This window comes from Oryctolagus cuniculus, chromosome 1 (genome assembly GCF_964237555.1).
Source record: "Oryctolagus cuniculus chromosome 1, mOryCun1.1, whole genome shotgun sequence".
In the NCBI taxonomy this organism is placed as follows: domain Eukaryota; kingdom Metazoa; phylum Chordata; class Mammalia; order Lagomorpha; family Leporidae; genus Oryctolagus; species Oryctolagus cuniculus.
In genome coordinates, this window is record NC_091432.1 from 6,852,930 (window position 1) to 6,870,059 (window position 17,130).

General features: G+C 66.5%; 2 protein-coding genes across 29 annotated transcripts in view; one reads left to right on the plus strand and one right to left on the minus strand.

Moving 5' to 3' along the window:
• NRXN2 (neurexin 2) overlaps positions 1-4,995 on the plus strand; it is a 110,077-nt gene extending 105,082 nt beyond the window's left edge. For 17 of the 28 annotated variants that reach the window (XM_070068859.1, XM_070068894.1, XM_070068867.1 and 14 more), the window contains one exon: positions 3,288-4,995. In XM_070068859.1, the coding sequence (XP_069924960.1) occupies positions 3,288-4,174 (887 nt within the window). In that variant the 3' untranslated portion in view covers positions 4,175-4,995. The remainder of the gene's footprint in view (positions 1-3,287) is intronic. The other 11 variants (XM_070068909.1, XM_070068935.1, XM_070068913.1 and 8 more) reach the window with 1 other exon arrangement.
• Positions 4,996-10,050: 5,055 nt separating this feature from the next.
• SLC22A12 (solute carrier family 22 member 12) lies at positions 10,051-15,975 on the minus strand. The gene is made up of 10 exons (XM_070063801.1): positions 15,262-15,975; positions 14,580-14,683; positions 13,840-13,994; positions 13,502-13,670; positions 12,832-12,955; positions 12,608-12,723; positions 11,672-11,886; positions 11,326-11,434; positions 10,994-11,197; positions 10,051-10,651 (listed from the first exon to the last, which is right to left on the minus strand). The coding sequence occupies exons 1-10, from the start codon at positions 15,661-15,663 to the stop codon at positions 10,579-10,581; spliced, it is 1,671 nt and encodes a 556-aa protein (XP_069919902.1). The 5' UTR covers positions 15,664-15,975; the 3' UTR covers positions 10,051-10,578.
• Positions 15,976-17,130: the final 1,155 nt, after the last annotated feature.

The window sequence follows — 17,130 nt, forward strand, 5'->3', positions numbered from 1 at the left end:
GTGTAGGGGACGTGAGGGAGGGCAGGGGCCCTCAGAGACGTGCTGCCAAAGCTTTGGGCAGCCAGAGGTCCAGAGAGCCCAGGGGGAGCTGGGGCTGTAAGAACAACCCAGATACAGGGGCCTGGGAGGGCTCGGCTGCCGGGGGCGGCGGCACGAGGGGAACCCGGGAGCCCTGTGGACCAAGGACCGGCGAGTTGGGGGCAGATGGCTGTGGAGGCTCAGGCTGGGCAGGGCTTGTTTTTGGCTGGAGGCCTGGAGTGCGCACATGTGCCTGCCCAGCTGGGTGTGAGCAGGTGGCACGGAGCTGCTTAGCCCCCCCAGAGCAGGCCGCGTCCCCAGCAAGGGCCTCCGGTCGGCTCCCAGGCCCGGGCCTGGCACTCTGCTGCTGGTCTGCCCTGGCCAGCTGGCGGCAGCCCTGCCCCTGCAGGCTTCAGGAGCAAACGCGGAAGATGGATGGCAGGGGTGGCTCCTAAGATGCTGGAGGGGACGGGTTCAGCATTCAGCGGCTCTGCCTTTCGAGGGGTTCCCACCCCTGCCCAGATTCTAGCCTTCCCTTGGCAAAGTTTAACAGCGAGCAGGGGGCTAGGCCGAGCAGGGGGCTGGGCTGAGCAGGGGGCTGGTCCCACCCCAGGTGCTACAGAGATAGACAGATGGGGCTTGGGTCGTTGGGCCTTTCCTGGCAGTGAGTCCAGGACAGGACAGGGGTATGGTGCCTGGAGGCCTGCTTGGAAGAGGAGGTGTTTGGCTGGACTCGGGAGCATGAGTGGACTAGCAGCAGGGAAAGGTGTAGAATAGAAGGTCAAGGCCAGGGAGAGGCCGGTGGTGGGGACTTCCCAGGGGACAAGCAGGTGGGGCCCTGCCATGTCGGGGCCCAGGGTGACGCCATTTGAGGGGCAGCAGCCCCCCTCTGAGGGCTGACAGCTGCTGGCCCCTTTCCCAGGGACCAGCGGGCTGGCCCATCCTGTGCCGGGCCTGCCTGCGAGGACGGATGGCCCACGGGAGCTGGGCTTGGCCTCGCCTTGGGCCGGGAGCCCAATACACCGGCTTTGTAGATGAGCAGTCTGAGGCCCTGGGGTTGGAGGAAACCTCAGTCACACAGAATTCAGTGACAGAGCAGGGCTGTGGCCTTCTAGATCAGCGTCCCAGCCGTGAGGCAAGCGGCCCTGGAGGCCTGGGTGGATGAGCCAGACTCCCCGGCTCCGCGTGAGACCCGACCCTTCCCTGGCCTCCCAGAGACACCTGGCGAGCTGGGGCAGTGCCAGTGTCTCCGTCCCCGGGGAACCAGGGTGGCATGGTCCCAGCCTCACAAAATACGCTTCTCCGGGCTCTGCTCCGTGTTCATATGTGGCCCAGCCTGTGGGAGGCAGCAGCGTGGGGCTTTGCAACGCGGGAGGCAGGTGATCCCCTGTCCCAGGACTGGGGTGGGGGGAGGTTCGGCAAAGCAGCAAGGGCCCGCTGGCCTGGTTGAGGACGGCCTTGCTGCACGGGACACTGATCTGAGGACCAGCGGAGGCGTCTGAACGGCTGAGGGCCCAGGGCTGCGGGTGGGGGAGCAGAAGAGGCACCGGGATGTGGAGGCGCAGCCGGGGGGCTGTGCTGGGGCAGGTGGCCCGGGCGCTGGAGGCCCGAGGTTGAATATGGGAAGAGGGGCTGGTAGTGGTGCTTGTGGGCGTGGTCTGTGAAGTCCACATGCAGTAGAGACCAAGGAGAGGTGCTCAGGTGTGGGCGGGGCTTAGGCTGTGTGGGAAGCAAGGGCCAAAGAGCACACCTCCAGCCCCCACCAGACCCAGAGGTCCCCTGAAGACCAGTGAGCTCTCCCACCAGCCACCTGGGGCCCAACGCCAGCTCCCTTCTAACCAGGGCAGCACTTTGGCTGGGGAGGAAGCCCAGGAGGCTGATGGGAGTTACGATCCAGGCCCCTCCAAAGGCTACCTGGGAGTTGTAGTTCTCACTCTTTGAGGGCTGATGGGAATTGTAGTTTCTGTCCAGGGGACCCCAGTTATCAGCCCTAGAGAGGGGGAGACCTACCCTCCCCCACAAGGCCCTCCCCACCGGCTCCCCTGGGCCCTGGTTCAGCAACTTTACCCTCCCAGGTGGCTGTGTATGTATTTTCTTTTCTTTTTTTGCTTTCTTCTTCTTTCCGTTGTTTTATTATTGTTTTAACAATAATAAGAGGGCCAGAGGAGTCAAGCTCTGGCCAGGTCCTCGCGGCCCATGGGGGTTCTGGGAGGGGGAGGTGGGAGTCAGTGGGGGTCAGCGGTGGAGGGTGAAGGAAGAGGAAGTTGGGGAGTTAGGCTTAGCTCAGGAACCAAGCAGCCCTGCCCACCTCCCTCCCTCACCCGCCCCTCCCCACCTCCCTGCCTCTGCACTGGCCTCCCAGAGTCCCTTGCAACAGGCCTTGTTCCAGGGTGCCGACCCCTTCCCTCCCACCCTCAACATCTCCCCTCTGGGGGGCAACAGCCCGTTGGCCTCTGAGCCCCAAGCCCCTCGGCGGGCCGTCCCTCGGCAGCCTGTCCCTGCCCCTCCCGGCCCGACCCGCTGACACCCAGTGGTGGTAACAGGCCTGTGCCCCAGCCTGCAGTGCGTGACTCCAGCTCTGTGTGTAACCAGGGGGAGAGGGAGGAGAGAGCATCAGCAGGAGCAGATGTCCGCAGAGAGAGTGAGGGAGGGAGATACCAACCAGATAGGAAACGTTGTACGGAAAAGTTGTTTTTTCTTATTTTTTTTCCGGGAGAACCCGCTTACACAGCTCTGTTTGTAATTTTTTTCTTCATGCTAAAATCACACGGCCTATTTGTTGATGTAAGTTGCCTGAATTCCGTGGTATGCTATCTTCTTTTTTAAAAAAAAAAAGCAAAAGCAAAAAAAAAAAAGCAAAAAAAGAGAAAAATCTAGAAAAAAAGCCCTAAAGTCGTTGTTGTTAGGTTGTTTAAATGCTGCTGTTGTATGTTTTTAAAGCCTTTAAGCCGTAGAGTTTTTTTTCTGTTTCTTTTCAATTTCTTTCCTTTTTGTTCCTTTTGGTTTTCTTAAGACAAACGAACCAAAAAAAAAAAAAATGAGAAAAAAGAAAAGATAATGAAGCAGAAGCCAGGGAGCCGCCGCGCGCGGGCGTGGGTGCCCAGGGCGCCCGAGCCGCCGCCGCCGCCGCGTAGGGCGCAGGGCTCGGCGGGCAGGCGGGCGGGCGCGGCCCAAAGCCGACGGCGGCGCAGGGGGATGAGGTGGTGCGGTGCCGCCCGCGCCGCGGCCCGCGCTGACCGCCTCTCCTCTCTCTTCTCTCTCTCTTCTAGGAGGAGAGTTAATTTTGCCCATTATCACGGAGGACTCCCTAGACCCCCCTCCCGTGGCCACCCGCTCCCCCTTCGTGCCCCCGCCCCCCACCTTCTACCCGTTCCTCACGGGCGTGGGCGCCACGCAGGACACGCTGCCCCCGCCCGCGGCCCGCCGCCCGCCCGCGGGGGGCCCGTGCCAGGCCGAGCGGGACGACAGCGACTGCGAGGAGCCCATCGAGGCCTCGGGCTTCGCCTCCGGGGAGGTCTTTGACTCCAGCCTCCCCCCCACGGACGACGAGGACTTTTACACCACCTTCCCGCTGGTCACGGACCGCACCACCCTCCTGTCCCCCCGCAAACCCGCCCCCCGGCCCAACCTCAGGACAGACGGGGCCACGGGCGCCCCCGGGGTGCTGCTGGCGCCCTCCGCCCCGGCCCCCAACCTGCCGGCCGGCAAAATGAACCACCGAGACCCGCTGCAGCCCCTGCTGGAGAACCCGCCCCTGGGGCCCGGGGCCCCCACCGCCTTCGAGCCGCGGAGGCCCCCGCCCCTGCGCCCCGGCGCGACCTCAGCCCCCGGCTTCCCCCGTCTGCCCACAGCCAGCCCCACGGGGCCCGGGGAGCGGGGCCCGCCGGGCGCCGTGGAGGTGATCCGGGAGTCCAGCAGCACCACGGGCATGGTGGTGGGCATCGTGGCGGCCGCGGCGCTGTGCATCCTCATCCTGCTCTACGCCATGTACAAGTACCGCAACCGCGACGAGGGCTCCTACCAGGTGGACCAGAGCAGGAACTACATCAGCAACTCGGCGCAGAGCAACGGCGCCGTGGTCAAGGAGAAGGCCCCGGCCGCGCCCAAGACGCCCAGCAAGACCAAGAAGAACAAAGACAAGGAGTACTACGTGTGAGCGGGCGCGGCCTGCCCCGCCTCGCCCGCCCGCGGACCTCGCCCCGCGGCCTCAGGCTTCTCTCCTCGAGAGGAAACGCAAAAAAGAAAAAAAAAAGGGAAAGGAAACCCCCTCCCGCGCCGGCCCCTCCCTCCCGCTGCCCACCGCCCGGCCCGCGCCCGCGCCCGCGGCCCTGGGCTGATTTATTTTTTTAAGGGGTGACATTTTATTTGGGTGGGGTTGGGCGGGAAGGCCTGGGGTTTTGTAACGCGTCCGCTCCCCCCCCCCCGCCCCGTTCAGTTCCCCCATTCCTCTTCTTCCTCCCTCTGTCCCCACCACCTAGCCTAGTTTTTTTTTTTTTTTTTTTTGGGGGGGGGTGTGTATCTGGTTTCTCCCTTTCTTCCCTTTGGGTTTCCACAGTCGATGGGAGAAGGGCGGGAGGGCGGCACCTTGGGCAGGCAGCGGGGTCGCTCGCGGGCGCCCCCACTCCCCTGACCCGGGGAGGCGCTGGCCTGGGGCCTCCCTGGAGCCCCGTGTGCCCCAGCATTGGTGGGAGCTGCTGGAGGGGCAGGGTGGGGGCGGGGGGAGGGAAAGGCAAATACAGATATTTATTGCAGATACTCTAGAGCCAGGGGCAGCGGCCGGGCACCTGCTGGGCGCGGGCACGAGGAGGGGCGGGAGCGAGGCGGGGCGTCGAACTGCTGGGCTCAGCCCTCGCCCACGGGCTCCCTGCTCCCCCAGATTTTTTTTTCTCTTTGTTAACAAATGTGTCTGAGTCTTGGAAAACACCCCAACCCCGGAAATGTGTGGGAAAAAGAAAACAAAAACTTTCCAAATTCTAACAGTCCCGCGCGGTTTGTTCGGCGGATGCCGTGGGACGCTGGTCCTCCTTGGCTTTGGGCTGGGGTGGGGGCTCAGACGAGGCTCACGGGGGCTGGCGAGACCCCTGGCGCCCAGACTTCTGGGAGGAGCACGGCTTTGGGCTGCGGGGCAGCTGGTCTGGGAAGCAGCCTGGTGGTGGCTGGCCCTTGACCCCAGGCCTTGTCTGCTCCTTGGTGGCTGGAGAGCACCCCGCCCCCTCCCCGGCCTGCGTGTACCAGACCCTGACACAGGTGGATTGGACCCCGACTCTGAAGCCTTAGCGGCTAGCCCACGGCTGAGTCCAGCGCCATCTCAGGGCCCCGCCCTCCAAGTCCACCCTGGTTGAGCAGGGCGGCTCCTGGGACTGCAGGCGGAAACACCCCCAGGGTTGACTGTTTTGTGGGGGCCCTGCCAGGCCCTTGGCCCCCAGGGTTAAGAGATGAGTTTGGATTTGCTAAGGCTTTTGCCGCGAGGAACAGAGGCCGTAGGGGACCCCGGTGTCCGTCCTCAGGAGGGCGGGATGGAGGGTGGGCCTGGACCGGGAGAGGCGGTTGGGGGGGCGTCACTCGCTGGAGACGGCTCAGTCGCACTTCTGTCACCAGGGGCCTCCCCCCGATGCTGAGCTTCTGCGCCTACCCGCTGACCCCCCCTTCTGGCCCGGCCAGCCCCCCCCTTGGCTGCCCCCCCCTTCTGGCCCGGCCAGCCCCCCCCTTGGCTGCCCAGCTCCTCCGCAGGCCAGGCGGCCGCCTCCTGCTCACCCTCGGGGCAGTTTCTGAGTTTAGGCTGGGACACCGAGCTGGCACGGGAGCCCCTGCTTCAGCGGGGACGGTCTCCTGGTGGCAGCGGCAGGCGCCAGCCTGAGCAGCCGCCCCCCTCCCCTGCTCCCCTCCACCCTGGAGGGAGTTTTGTCTCCCCCCCCCGCCCCACGGCGCTCCCTAGGACGTCTCAAGAGTCCTCCCCACAGACTCCCATCTGCTGTGGGCTCCCATGGACTTGACCTCACCTCGCCCCGGGCTCAGTCTCCTGGGCTGGGGCTCAGCCCTGCTTGTCCCTGCGCCATGGGGAGGTGAGCTCTGACCTGTGGGAGTCTGGGAAGGGCCCTGAGATGGGGCAGCCCGGCCAGGCCGTCCTGCCCATGCTCGCGGCGGCCTCAGCCTGGGCTCCTCTCGCTCTCTCTGCCTGAGGGACGGTGCGGGGGTCCCCTCCTGGGGGGGGGGTCCCCTCCCCCATCACCACTAGCCAGAAAAAACAAACCAACCTGCTGGTTCACCCCCCCAAACAGCCACTACAGCTGGGGCTGGGCCAAGCAGATGCCAGCTCCAGGAATTCCATCTGGGTCTCCCGTGCGGGTGCAGGAGCCCAAGCACTTGGGCCATCCTCCACTGTGCTCCCAGGTGCACCTGCAGGGAGCTGGATGGGAAGTGGAGCAGCCGGGACTTGAACCAGCACCCACAGGGGACACCAGCGTTATACAGGTGGCCTAGCCTGCTGTGCCACAACCTCGGCCCCTGACTTTTTTTTAATGGTTTATTTTATTTATTTGAAAGACAGAGTTAGAGAGGTAGAGACACTCAGAGAGAGGTGTCTTCCATCCTCTGGTTCATTCCCCAAATGGCCACAGCTGCTGGAGCTGAGCTGATCCGAAGTCAGGAGCCGGGAGCTTCCTCCAGGTCTCCTACGTGGGTGCAGGGACCCAAGGACTTGGGCATCTTCTACTGCTCTCCCAGGTGCATTAGCAGGGAGCTGGGTCAGAAGTGGAGCAGCCGGGACTTGAACCGGCGCCCGTATGGGATGCTGGGCACTGCAGGCCAGGGCTTTAACCTGCTGTGCCACAGCGCCGACACCGGCCCCTGACATTTTTTATAACTAATTCTATTTGAAAAGCTGAGAGAGAGAGGAGAGGAGAGAGAGCTCCCAATTGCCAGTTTATGTCCCAGACGCCACAGCAGCAGGCGCTGCGCCAGGCTGAAGCCAGGAGCCGGGGTCTCCGGCCAGGTCCCACGTGGGGGCCGGGCCCCGCTGCCTGGGCTGTTACCTGTGCCTCCCAAGGTGTGCGTTAGCAGGAGGCTGGAGCGTGGAGTCGGGATTAGAACCCAGGCATGCTGACAGGGATGTGGGCGTCCCAAGTGGCGGCTTAGCTGCTAGCCCAAATGCCTGCCTCGGCCTGTGCCTTTGGTGTTGAACTTGGTGTGTGTGCCGGAGCTGGGCTCCTTGGGGCCTGGCAGGCCTGGCAGGGACCTCAGGAGAGGCCCAGACAGTGTCTGGAGGTGGCTGAAGTCCCAGGTACCCTGGCTCCTTGACGGGTGCTCTTCACGGGGAGGTAGGAGGTCCCCTCAGGGGACCAAGGACAGGGGCTTTGGGAAGCACTGTGGCGGAGCGGGTAAAGCCACTGTCTGCAGCACCCGCATCCCATATGGGCGCCGGTTCGAGCCCTGGCTACTCCACTTCCGACCCAGCTCCCTGCTAATGCACCTGGGAAAGCAGCGGAGGATGGCCCAGGTGCTCGGGCCCCTGCACCCACGTGGGAGACCTGGATGGAGCTCCTGGCTCCTGGCCCGGCCCTGGCTGTTGCAGCCATTTGGGGAGTGAGCCAGTGGATGGAAGACCTCTCTCCCTCCCTCTCAAATAAATAAATAAAATCTCAAAAAAGAAAGGGCCAGTGCTGCGGCTCACTAGGCTAATCCTCCGCCTAGCGGTGCCTGCACACCGGGTTCTGGCCCTGGTCGGGGCGCCGGATTCTGTCCCGGTTGCCCCTCTTCCAGGCCAGCTCTCTGCTGTGGCCCAGGAGTGCAGTGGAGAATGGCCCAAGTCCTTGGGCCCTGCACCCACATGGGAGACCAGGAGAAGCACCTGGCTCCTGGCTTCGGATCAGCGGGGTGCGCTGGCAGCAGCGGCCATTGTGGTGGGGGGGACCAACAGCAAAGGAAGACCTTTCTCTCTGTCTTTCTCTCTCACTGTCTACTCTGCCTGTCAAAAAAAAGAAAAGAAAAGAAAAGAAAAGAAGAAAAGCCAGGGCTGGCGCTGTGACGTAGCAGGTAAAGCCGCCGCCTGCAGTGCTGGCACTGGTTCAGGTCCCAGCTCCCGATCCAGCTCTCTGCTGTGGCCTGGGAAAGCAGTGGAAGATGCCCAAGTCCTTGGGCCCCTGCACCCACGGGGGAGACCTGGAGGAAGCTCCTGGCTCCTGGCTTCAGATCAGCGCAGCTCCAGCTGTTGTGGCCAATTAGGGAGTGAACCAGCGGATGGAAGACCTCTCTCTCTGTCTCTACCTCTCTCTGTAACTCTGTCTTTCAAATAAATACAATAAATCTTTTAAAATAACCCACAATTTTCACCATTGGAGAGAAAAATAATTTTAAAAAAGTGACTGATGCCCTGTGACCTTAAAGACCCAGCCTGGCCATGCCGGCCCCCGGTGGGCAGCTCCCAGAGGAGGGCACACAGCCCTCTCGCACGTCGTCCCGGGCGAGCTGCCGGCCGGCCTGGCTGGCGGCAGTGGGAGGAACAGAGGCTTCTCCCGCTCTTCCTCATGCTCCGCCCTCCCAGCCTGACGCCTCCGCCTCCACGTGGACGAGGCTGGCAGGGTGGCCACAGCCCTTCCTCCCCACCCTGGGGCCCCTCGGCTCTGGGTGCATTGCGGTGGGCATTGAGAGGGTGTGTCCCCGTGAAGACCCGCCCCCAGCACCCAGGTCCTGTCCCGTGCCTGGACGGTGACATGCGCGGCCAGCTGATGGGCCCTGGGGCCTGCAAGGACTCAGGCAGGGCCTGGGGGTGGGCAGGGGACAGCGCTGACCCCCTCGGCCCCGAGGAGGTGAGCACGGGGCAGAGCGCGACTGGGGCTCGGCTGGGCAGCGGCAGGCCGAGGCGGGAGCCAGGGCGGGCTGGCACGGGCCCCAGCTGCCGCGGCGCCTCGCGCTGGGGCTCCTCACTGAGGGCTGGCCGCGGACAGATGGCCACGGGACGGGGCCAGGCAGAGGCCCAGCGGCTGCAGCTGAAGGGATTGGGCCAGGGAAGCCGCGTCTCCTGGGGGCGACGGCTGCTCTGGGTTTTCCCATTGACCTTCCTGTGCGTGCGTGTGTGTAGTACACGCATGTTGCATGTGCACACGCCCACAGTCGTGTGCATGCCACTGATGTGGGTGCACACATGCATGTCGTATGCACACGTGCGTGTATGCTGTGTGTGCACATGCCTGCACAGCTGTGTGCATGTCACTGGTGTGTGCGTGCACTGCATGACACACACGTGTGTGCGCGCAGGCACGCACACATGTGCACATTTCACTGGCATGTGTTCACGCACATGTATGTCAATGTACATACGTGTATGCTGCGTGTGTGCAGACATGCACAGCTGTGTACATGTCGCTGGCGTGTGGGCATGCACGTGTACACATGTGTGTTGTGTGCCTGTGCAGACATGCACAGCTGTGTACATGTCACTGGTGTGTGTGTGCACCGGGGTGCACACCTCTGCCAGGCCCCTGGGAGCAGCAGTGCAGACCCCGGCAGACACAGGGGGCCTGGCTGTGAGCGCCCTGCTGGGTGCCGCCCAGCGCCAGCTGCAGCCACACCTCGGTGGAGCCTGCTCCGTGGCTCCTCATGGGCGGGGCCGGAGAGCCCTGCGTGTTCCTGGCTGATTCGGAGGGACAGGGAATCCCGTCACTGCCCGGGGGAGTGCCACCGTGGGCCCCGACTGTGAGGCTGGAGGGCAGGCCGGGGCTGTCGAGGCCAGAGCGTGCACCCTGGCTCTGCTCCCTCCCAGCGCTGTGCCAGGGCAGTTTCCTTAAGCCTCGCTTATCCCATCTATGAAGTGGGGCAACACCTGCCTCCCAGGGCTCAGGGAAAGACGGAATGAGATGACGCTTTGAGGCGCCCAGCGTGGTGCCTGGGCCCCGCAGAGGCTGGGAGCTAGCAGCAGCCACCCCACACCCTCAGACCAGGAGCCCCCAGCACACCCCGCTCTGTCCAGCAGGGAGCCCCCGCACACCCCGCTCCGCCCGCCGGGAGCCCATCCCTGGAGTCCAGGAGGGGAAGGTGGTCATTGGTACTTGGTCTTTACTCAGTTGTCCCAGCAAAGCCCCCGAGCCAGCTCTGCCTGGGAGCCTGACCCTCGGGACACCCAGGCTGGAGGGTGGGAGGGGTCAGGGCTGGACGGGCCTGGAAGGGGGAGGGGAGTTTGCCACGTACAAGGTGGGAGGGGCCCGAGGGGGCGGACCAGGTCACTGGGATCCTGGGTGGGGCTGAGGAGCCGTAGTCCTGTAAGGTCAGCTCCAAGCTGGCAAGGCGGCGGGTGGGGCAGTGAGGGGGAGGGGCTTGCCCCGGGCCCCGCCCCTCTCCTCCCTGCAGCCAGGAGGGGTCAGGGGTTGGGGTGAGTTTGGGCCAGGCAGCCTCCTGCCCGGCAGCCGGCCACTGCCCCTTCCGGGTTGCGGATGACGAGAGGGGGCAGTCGCGGGAGGGGAGCAGGACGCCCGAGACGCCCGAGGGTGGTCCTGGGCCCCTGGAAGCCAAGGCCGCTTTTCCAGGGCAGTGGAGCAGCCTCCCGCTGCGGTCCGTGGCGCCGGGAGGCTAGAGCCGCGTGCATTTCAGGACAGAGGTCCCCGCCGAGCCCGCGGCGCTGGCCGTGGCCTTCTCCGCCGCTCTGTTGGGGAAGACAGGGGCGGGTGTGTCTGGGGGTGCAGAGCGACCCCTGGCCTGTGCCTGTCCTAAGCACCTGGGGGTACGACCCTGGCTCCCCACCTGGGGATTTTGGTGGAGAGGCCCGGGACCGCCAGCGACAGCCATCACAGCCTGGGGGCTGCCCCCTCACAGCCCCCTGGGCCCGTCTGCAGGTGGACCTGGGGCGAGCTGGGCCTCCCCTCTCCCGCTCCACCACCAGTGCTGTGCCCGTGTCGGGGCGTCTGCTCCCCCGTCATGGGCTGCGTGGCCGGGCCGCCCTGTCCTGGGAGTGCCCGGCGGGCGCGGTGGTCGAAGCTGTACTCACCGGCCCTGCAGATCCTGCACGGTGTCGGGCAGCGGCAGGCCCCGCGTCTCGGGCAGCAGCAGCGCCGTCAGGCCGCTCAGCACAGGCACGGTCCCGTATACCAGCAGGGGCAGCGAGGGGCCGTGGGCGCCCAGGAGCCGCACCAGGGGCCCCAGGATGGCTCCCCCGCGGGCTGCCATCTGGCCCAAGCCCACGGCCGTCATCCTGACGGGGCGAATGCGCCTGTGAGGGTCACTGCGCCGCCCACAGCCTTGACCCCCACCCCCACCTAGCCCAGAGCCCACGGGGAAGGGAGGTGGCCTGCCCCCCCCCCCCCCGCGGGCCTGCCTCACCTGAGCACCGTCGGAAAGAGCTCGCCACCATAGATGCTGATGCAGGTGAAGGCGGCCCCCAAGGACCCCAGCCCCGCCACGGCCAGCACTGAGCGCACGGCCCCCATCTCTGTGGGGAGACGGGTCAGCAGGGCGGGTGTCGGGTCCGTGGCTAGGGACCCCCAGAGCCGGCCCGGGGTGTCCCCCTCCGCCTCGCCGCCCACAGCCCAGTGCTGTGCTGCCCGCTGCTCCCCGGAGCTCCCGCGGGCCCAGCAGCGACTTCCTAACGGGGCCCCTGACCCTGCCCCCCACCCCGGCAGCCTGGAAGCGCTGCCCGGAGGCCTGGCCCTGGCGCCTGCCCGCTCACCATGGGGCACCAGCGTGTTGGCCAGGACGCAGAGGCCGGGCAGCACGAGGGAGGCGGCCTGCGAGGGCCGGCGGCCCAGGCGGCTCAGCAGCAGCAGGACGCCGGCCTTGGCCGGCACGTCCACCACGCCGATGAGCACCTGCAGCAGGAAGACGTCGCTGCCCAGAGCCTGCAGGTCCAGCGCCAGCCCGTAGAAGGTGAAGCCGAAGGCGAACCTGAGGGCAGACGGCGTCAGTGGGGAGGGAGGGGCGCTCTTCCCCCGGGGGCTGGGGGGCGGGGAGGGCCCGGCGGACGGTGGCTCCCAGGCCCGCTGGCCAAGGTGGCCCTCCCACCCCTGCCCCTCCTGCAGGCTGCCCACCCACCCAGCACGAAGCCCGGGATTCCTTCTGCCGGCCTGGGGGGGTTCCCCGTCCCCTGTCCCCCATCCCCGTCCCCCATCTCCCATCCCCCGTCCCCTGTCCCCTGTCCCCCATCCCCTATCCCCATCCCCTGTCCCCCGTCCCCCATCCCCTGTTCCCCGTCCCCTGTACCCCATCCCCCATCCCCCGTCCCCCATCCCCCGTCCCCTATCCCCGTCCCCCATCCCCGTCCCCTGTCCCCCATCCTCTGTCCCCTGTCCCCCATCCCCTGTCCCCTGTCCCCTATCCCCCATCCCCTGTCCCCCGTCCCCTGTCCCCCATCCCCTGTCCCCTGTCCCCCGTCCCCTGTCCCCTGTCCCCGTCCCCTGTCCCCTATCCCCTGTCCCCCATCCTCTGTCCCCTGTCCCCCGTCCCCTGTCCCCCATCCCCTGTCCCCTGTCGGAAGCCTGACAAATCCAGGGGAGGTGGGCCTCGTGCTGGGGGCACTCAGTCGGTCACAGGCCACAGGCCAACCAGGGCGCCGCCTGGGCGGGGGGTGGGGTGGGGTGGGGTGGGCGGGGCGGGGGCGGGGCGTCACCAGCACAGCATGGAGATGCAAGTCCGCAGGCGAAGTCCCGGCGTGCGGAGCAGCGTGCTGAGCCGGGCCGGAGCTGGGTCCCCGCTCAGCTCCTCCCGCGTGGCTGACAGCAAGACCTGCGGGGCGGGCGGGGGCGCTGTTGGCCCGGGAGCCCGGGGCAGGCCCTCCTCCCCAGACCCTCCGGTGGCAGGGACAGAGTCTGGGGGCGCCCGGCCCTGCCTCACCTCCATGGTCAGTGCGCCCCCTGCTGCCGTCTTCCCGTTGATGGCGGCCACCCTCCGCAGCTCCCGCAGGCCACGGTCCAGCCTGCCCGTGGTGAGGAGCCATCTGGCCGACTCCGGGAGCCACCTGGAGTGAGGGCGCTGTGGGAGGGGCCTGCCTGCACCTCCTCAATGCCCCTGTCCCGTCCACCAGGGGGCCCGCCCGGCTTGGGAAAGCCAAGGCCAGTGGGCATGGGGGGTCATCCCGCCGCCCCTTCCGCAGCTGGCAGCCCCTCTGCCCTCGTCCTCCTGGAGATGTGGTGGGGTGGCCCTGGGCTCTCACGTTCCTGGGCTGGCAGCTGGGGTGGGGGAAGGGAGGAGCAGGTATTGCAGAGACCACAAAGAGGACAGTGGCCGGGCCAGCACGGGGCCAGCAGGAGAGACGGCCCCCGGGCAGAGCAGAGCCCCGGCCCCCATCTCTGTGGGAAGACGGGTCACTGCCCCAGAGTGCTGGACCGCTGAGGGCCAGCAGGAGAGGCGGCCCCCGGGCAGAGCAGAGCGAGCTGCTGGACCCCTGAGCCGCCGGGGTGGGCTGGGCGCTCTGGCCCCCAGCGCCCCCAGGGAAGGGAGCGTCTGCCCGGCCACCCTGCTTGGGGGGTCTCCGCCTTTGCGGGGGGCGGGGCGCAGCACCCACCAGGAGTACGCGAAGCAGAAGAAGAAGGGCACGGACACGGCCAGCTGCAGCAGCGACCAGCGGCGCACGCCGTAGGCCACGGCGCCCGTCAGCACCTGGCCGACGCTGAAGCCCAGGGAGTTGAGGGTCATCAAGAGGGGCCGGGCCTTGGTCGACGTCCACTCCATCACTGCGGGGGGTGGGGGAGACAGAGGGCTGAGCACGGGGCGCGGGGCATGGGGGCGGGGCGCGGGACTCCGGGCATGGGGCGGGGGCGGGGCAAGGAACATGGGGGAGGGGCTTGGGTCCTGAGGCCTGGGGGCGGGGCGCGGGGGCGGGGCGCGGGCGTGGGGACCCACGGAGGGTGCCTGTGTTCATCATGATGCCAGCCACGGAGAAGGCGGCCAGGAACCGGAACAGGCAGTACAGGGGGAAGCTGGGCGCGAAGGCAGCGGCCGAGCCCGACACGGCCATCTGCAGGTAGCTCCACGTCAGCACCAGCCGGCGCCCGAACCTGCGGCACACACGCACACGCACCCGCGGGAGGCCCGGGGCCACCGTGGCAGCCCACGGCCACCCCGCACTCGGCCCTGAGCCGGGCGGGGGGCCGGGGAGGCCCCAAGCGAGGCGAGGGCGGGCAGGCTGCGGAAGGGGCTGAGAGGGGCTGCGCGCTCCGAGGGGCGGTGGGCGCAGCAGCGGGAAGCCACACCCCTTAGCTGGGCGCCTGGGCGCCTGTCCTGCTCCGCGGCCGGCCCGGCTCCCCGCCGACGCGCACCCGGGGAGGCGGTGGGTGATGGCTCAGGGACCTGGGTCTCTGCCGCCCACGTGGGAGACCTGGATTGAATCCCCAGCTCCTGGCTTTAGCCCGGCCCAGCCCCAGCCCTTGCAGGCATCTGGGGAATGGGCCAGGGGAGGGCGGGTGTCTGCCTGTCTGTCTGTCTCTGCCTTTCAAATAGACAAAAATACATCAAGGAAAATAAAAAACAGAAAAGGGGTCCGGGACACGGCCCCACCCACCGTTCCCACCCCCGGCCCCGCCCAGCAGGGCCATCCCCTAGGAGTGCGTGGGACCTCCTGCCCGGGGCGGGGTGGCACGCACCTGTCCGAGGTGTGGCCGCACACGGCAGCTCCCACCAGGATCCCAGCGAGGTAGATGGACTGGGCCATGGGCTTCAGGTCCCGGGAGTCGCACACCAGGTCCCACTGTTGGGAGAGGCGGGGGCAGCCGAGCTCAGGGAGCCGGGAGAGCCCGGCGGGAGGGGCCAAGGCGCAGCCACCAGGTGTGGGCGGGGGCTTGGCCACCTCCAGGGCCATGGGCAGGGCCCTGTGCACAGTGAGGGCAGCCCCGGGTGTGGCTCGGCCTTGGGAGAATCCTCTGTCCCCTGGCCTAAGCCCCTCAGGGCCCCCTATTGCCCAATGGGCCAAGGGTCAGTTCCTTGGGGGCCCACCAGCCCCCCACACTAACCAATCCAGCCCAGTGGCACCCTCCCCAAAAGGTGGCTTCCCTCCCCCTTCCAGGGAGGCAGGTGGGCTTCAGCCCGGGGAGCCCCAGGGTGGGGTCGCGGAGCACCAAGCCGGGTGGGACTGGCTGGAGCTGGCACAGGCAGCCGCGGGGTCAGGAGCTGCCAGCGCTCCTGCGAACCTGGAAGCCATCACCGGAGAGGACCGTGTGGCTGGCGAGGGGCTGAGAGCTGGCCCCAACGCAGAGGGGCCCTGGGGAGCAGGGCCCTCCCAGGACTGCCCAGAGCGCAGGTCCAGGACTTGGAGGGGGGAGGCCTCACCTCGGCCACGATGGTGGCGGCGAAGGTGCTGCGGTCATAGACCCAGCCGTCCACGCACGGCTCCGTGGCCGCCTCGCTCCAGTTGGCGGCCGTGGCGTTGGGGTCCAGGAGCTGCCACTGAGGCTGGCGGAAGCGGCGGCACTGGTGCGGCTGCCGGTCGGGGCCCAGCGGGATGGCCACAGCCAGGAGGGCCTCTGGCCGCGGGGCCCCGGTGACGCCGGCCTGGGCTGTGCTGTTGTCCAGGAGGGGCACCCAGCAGCGGTGGCCGGGCACGGCGCCCGAGAAGTTCTCCAGCATGTTCTGGGCCGTGAGCCACGTGATGGGGACCACCAGAGCCACCATCTGCAGTGCCTGGAACCTGCCCAGGCTGCCCACGCGGTCCAGGAGCTCAGGAAATGCCATGGAGGCCGCCTGGGGCGCGCCGGGGCGGGGGAGGGCCCGCTTCACAGAGGCCGGCCCAGGGCCGAGGGGCCGAGGCCGCCGGCTTGCTGCCCCTGCGCTGGCCAGGACTGCCGCCCCCGTGGTCCCGCGGCGGGGAGCATGTCAGGTGCAGCTGGCCTTGCTGGCTCCGGGCCGGCGCTCTGCAGGCATCCGTCACTCGGGGCGGCTCCAGAGGGGATCCGAGGCCCTCGATGTCTGCCCAGGGGGCAGCCTGGAGACCCGAGTCACCCCCGGCTGGAATTAAAGTGTGACCAGGCGACACTCACGGCACAATGTTCAGTAACATTTCCCAGTCAAAGTTTAACTGGGCTCCCAGCGGGTGGAGACGCAACGGCTCAGGAAGTCCCCTGCCCTGTGCGGGCCAGGGGCCGGGGCCGGGGCCGGGGGCCGGGGGCCAGGGGCTGGGGGCCGGGGGCCGGCCTGGCTCCTGCAGGCTCTGGCGGGAGCAAAGCCTCGTGCTTGAGGACAGACGTGCACACATGCGTGTGTGCATATACATGCGTGTGCACATGGCCTACGTCGCCCCAGCCTCACATCCGTGGGCCTCTCCCCCCCCCCCACCTCTGTCACTGCTTTTCAAATAGGTAGGTAATATTTTTCCGACCCTACTCAGAAGCCGGGCACCCAGCATCCTCCCCCTGGACACACCCGGCCCGCGCTGCAGGTGCCTTGTCCAGGGGACCCCTTGCCCGTCATCCGCGGAGCCCATTTCTGGTGTCCCGGTCCGGCTGGTTTGATTTCCCTTCTCAAGTCTCTTTGGACTCTGATGCCGACTTAGACCGTAGCCAGGGGCTCCGTGAGGACTTGCTGAAGTGCGTGGTTGGTTTTCAAACAACCGTTCTTTCTCTGGTTATAAAATTAACTTGCACACCTCTCCCCCGAGCCCCATCATGCTGAAAGCCATAGCAAAAATCTAGAGGCCCAGACTTACCGGCCGTGGCCACGCCGTCTCCTTCCGGGTATAAAGTCACCCAGGGTACTTTGGGGAGGGGGGTGTTCGGTTCCATTGGCCTGGACTGCCAAACACGCGTAGTGTTTCCTTCTGCGACATTTTGATCAGCGATTTTAACCTGTTAGCATTTATTGTGGTCACTCACACCGTGTGTGGACTTACGCACGCCCACCGTGTGGTCCCTTTAAATCTTTGCTTCCTTCTGAACTTATGGAGTTTCCTTGTTCTGTCTTTCTAGTCTCTTGGTTTGGCAGCCATAGATTGTATTCCTGTTATCCTTGTACTTCAGACCATCTCCTGTCTGTCTTTGTTTAAAAAGATTTAGTTATGTATTTGAGAGGCAGAGTTACAGAGAGAGAGAGAGAAGTCTTCCATCCGCTGGTTCATTCTCCAAGTGGCCGCAATGGCTGGAGCTGTGCCTATCTGAAGCCAGAGCCAGGAGCTTCTTCCTGGTCTCCCACGCGGGTGCAGGGGCC